Here is a 3,794-nt window from a genome sequence, read left to right as displayed (position 1 = left end):
GCGATCGAACTGGATTGGGCAACATCAAGGTCGCGCCGTTGGAAACTGCTGGCGTAGCTTCATGTTGCCGAGATGCCAGTTGCTTTAGAAGACAGTGTTAAAAACAATGGTTCACTTGGCTAAAACTACCTTTGGTACCCGCCGTCAAGAGTCATGGGCGCACCAAAGCAACTAAAACAAAAAAAATGCACTACACAGACGTTCTGCGAGAAAAACTGGGCGCCGCCAGCATATCCGCGTAGCGAACGCGCGCTCGCTAGCAGACGACGCGCTTGACAACGACAGCAAAACTGAAGACGACGCGTTGTATAATCCATGCCTCAAGTATATATGTTTAGCAAGATGGTGTAAACATAAATTTGCAGTTGAAATAAAGCACTATTTTAAGAGCGTACTATGCGCAATCGACCTCGACGCCCGCAGCGAAAGTACGTTGAATATGCCGCGGAGTGCGTCTACGCCCCAATCCAGTTCGCTCGCAGCGCCCTCGCATAATTTTTCCACACGCGGCGCCTCAGCGGGAGAGCGCCGTTCGGCCCACTCGACCATTATCTAGTACACTCTAGGCCCACTCGACCAATGTCTAGTACAATGTAGTGGTGTCCAAAACTCTCCCCCCCCCCCCCCGCCCCCCCAACTTGCTTTCACCTAACCTCCTTGCTTCCACCGCATGCTACCACTAAAAGCATAGCATTCAAGACCTGCATTTGTTTATCTAGAGGGCGCTACTACTAAGGCGTAAAATTTACCAAATTTACGCTCCAATAATGACGGCCTTTACCTCCCCCCCCCCCTAAAAAAAAAAAAAACAAAAAAATTAATAAGAAACGGTTAGTCGATTTTGAAGGTTATGTTCTTTGTCATTGCTTGCGGCGGAGGCGATCGCAAGAGCCGAAAACACGTATAGACGTCGTTTTTGGACAACACTTTTTAGGCGTATGATGCTCGCAAAACACAGCCTTTATGATCTGTTTTTTTTTTTTTTTTTCCTATCGGAGGCAACCGTAGCTTGAGTGTAAATTTCGACACTAACTATTCTATTATTTAGGGTGCTCCAGACTTGCGACTTTCTCTTTTTCAGGGTTTAGAGGTCGAGTACCTTCATTTGACGCAAAAAAAAAAAAAAAATACAAAAGACGAACAAAACGTCAGAAATATTGTGTCAGTACTCCTGAGGCCCAATTTTCGCAATTACTTGTTGAGAGAAACTCTTGCGATTGTGTTATTTCTAAAAGGAAAGTCTGCAAGGAAGGGAAAGGGCATTTGTCTGGGACTGGTCACGCGATGAAGTGGCGGAACTCTAGCAGAGGAAAGATAAGCGACAGCACTTTCCTTCTTTCCATTTATCAGGGTTGGTGCGGTGGATAGGAGGCGTTGGGTGGACTGGCTTGCTAGCTGTGTGAACTGTGGAGTTGTTTTGCCCAGCGCTACGTGAGCTTCGTGTCTGCGGTCATGGCAAGGGGTATGCCCATAGTGCTGTTCTGCGCGTCGTTAGTGCCCTATCCTGGAGAAGCGGTCCCTGGCTTGTGCATAGAATAACCGTACCGCCGTGCACGTTCCCGTTAGGATAACAGCTGACGAGGCTCGCGGTGTTTCATGGACGTGTTTATTGCTGATCAATCTGGTGTTTGGGATATGTCTGTTATTGTGATCGTGCACATTGCTACATATTCTACCGTTTCGTCATTAGTTGGGAACAACGTAATTCAGAAAGCGTTAAATAATTAACTGAATCAACCAATTCGTGGCGGGCGAGTGTTTTCCGTGAGTTTCCTTTGCCCCTAGAACAGCAGGATCGGCACATTTACAGCGGCGTTCATGATGCACCAACTTATTCATTAGTTGCGGTTGTTTCTGTGGCATTCAGGAGCGCTTAGCTGTGAACGTCATGGTATTTACAGTGAACCCGTACAGTGACTGCGTGAGAACTCTTGCTGTGGACGGCAAGGAATACCGGTATCACAGTCTTCCCGACCTAGGGGATGCCCGTACGGTGAGTCAGTTCAACACTTGCTCGTTTCAATCAATTCCATGTACATGAGCCTAAGTGAATGCAGGATTCCCAATCAATCTTGAGCGCAGCAAAAGATGGCCATCCGGCTGGGACATCCTCATGGAAGATGTACCAAATATTATCGATGCGCTCCTGGCCACTGTGTTTCTACAAAGTAATGTATTTCTGGAGAGACATTTGCCAGCAGCTGCCTATTGTCCTCTGATGTGGTACATTGAGGAAATATGTTTTATAACAATTGTCAAAGCAGGTTTTGTAGAAAAGCAACTACTCTGCTGTGGATCGACAGCATGCTTTTTGTTTACTTTCATGTCTTGTGCTGCGCACTCAGTATTATGCTTACTGCCTAAGTACATGCATATTTGCTAGCACAGGGCAAGTGCGCAGTCATACTGAAAGATTTTCGTCAACAAAAGACTACAATAGATGTCAAAGAAATGTATAAAGCTCGAATTTTAGACCAGTGGGGTGGTAACTGAGAAGAATGCAAGGTATAGCAGTTGTTAGTCAGCCTGTCTCCTCTGATTGATTCATTCATTTTGTGTAACACCTCAGCGCAATGCTGGGGCTATAGGAGACACAGTGGAGGGTTTTTTTAATATGCACCTATATCTTAGTACACAAGCATTTTTGCATATGGCCCCGCATCAAAGTTTGGCGGGAATTCATGTGTTCTCTTCTCCGTGCTGTATTCTTTTGTCTAATGCTTGTGTTTGTCGAAACTAAACTGGCATGATGCACCAGCATTTATCTCAAAATGTCTTTTTGTTTGTTAGAAATAATAGTAGTTGCACATGTAGTACATAATTAGTAGTTAGGCATTCATTAAGCGAATTTTACTGAGGACAAGTACTACTTAAGTATTAAAAAGATGGACAGCCCGTCAGTATGTGTAATATGTAGCCCAGATAGCCAAGTTGTGCGTCTCATAATGGAAGCAAGTGCAATGTAATTGTTGTGATAAACGTCTTTTTCAGCAAAGGCAGCAAGAAAATTAAGTAAGGCAACTGTTTACAGCGAACTGTTGTGATGACAGGTCATTCATGAGATGAGTGAGCTGTCATCAATGCTTTTAGTGTTCTCATGCGTCAGTTTAATAGTGACGCGGCCTTTGCTCCATGTATGTCACATTATTTCCACCTCAGCCTCGTGTCGTAGGTGTCCTCCTGGGGAGTATCTGTGATGCCAGATAATAACTACAAACAAGTTTTTATATAAGTGTAAAAGGCACAGAATGAAATTCCACAACAGTGGCAAACATTCTCAGGCAGCAGTTCCGCAGCTGAAGCGAATTTGGTTACACTGTCTATGTAAATTGCTGATAGTAAACCATCACACGCCACTAGAGAAGGCTTCTTAAGCCAGAATGAAAGGCAGATAGTGATACTGCAATGGACATCAGCTCATATTGATCATTGTGGATTTAACAGCACTTGTTGAGTATAGTGAATGTAGCATTGCATAATAGCTCTAAGGATGCGAGTTAAGCAAAGGTGATAACACAGGCATGACTATCAAATTGCGTTTGTTCTCAAGGTCTGAAATACATGATGGGAAGCCACATGCTTAAGTACGCATCTACTCTATTTATATATGAAATCTTTTGCATAAATGCCAGTCGGCGCCTCTTGGTTAGCCTTGCCCACCCGTTGTACTGTCAGGCCAAGACGCCATGGAGGAAGGAAACCAATGAGGGAGGAGCATATGTGATAAAATGAAGCAGGGAAAGCTTTGCCAGCAAGTGATCATGTCACTGTAGGTTTTAGTGTCTTTCACGGCC

The 3,794-nt window shown here is 44.6% G+C and overlaps 1 protein-coding gene across 1 annotated transcript in view; it reads left to right on the top strand.

Annotated features, from left to right (window-relative positions):
* Positions 1–1,280: 1,280 nt before the first annotated feature.
* The window catches only part of LOC119455352 (cytoplasmic aconitate hydratase-like), a 607,544-nt gene continuing 605,030 nt past the window's right edge, over positions 1,281–3,794 (top strand). The window contains exon 1 of the mRNA XM_049668715.1: positions 1,281–1,462. Within this exon, the coding sequence (XP_049524672.1) occupies positions 1,453–1,462 (10 nt within the window). The 5' untranslated portion in view covers positions 1,281–1,452. The remainder of the gene's footprint in view (positions 1,463–3,794) is intronic.

This window comes from Dermacentor silvarum, chromosome 6, assembly GCF_013339745.2.
Source record: "Dermacentor silvarum isolate Dsil-2018 chromosome 6, BIME_Dsil_1.4, whole genome shotgun sequence".
Lineage (NCBI taxonomy): Eukaryota > Metazoa > Arthropoda > Arachnida > Ixodida > Ixodidae > Dermacentor > Dermacentor silvarum.
The sequence above is the reverse complement of the archived record's forward strand: the minus strand, read 5'-3'. Positions and strand labels throughout refer to the sequence as shown.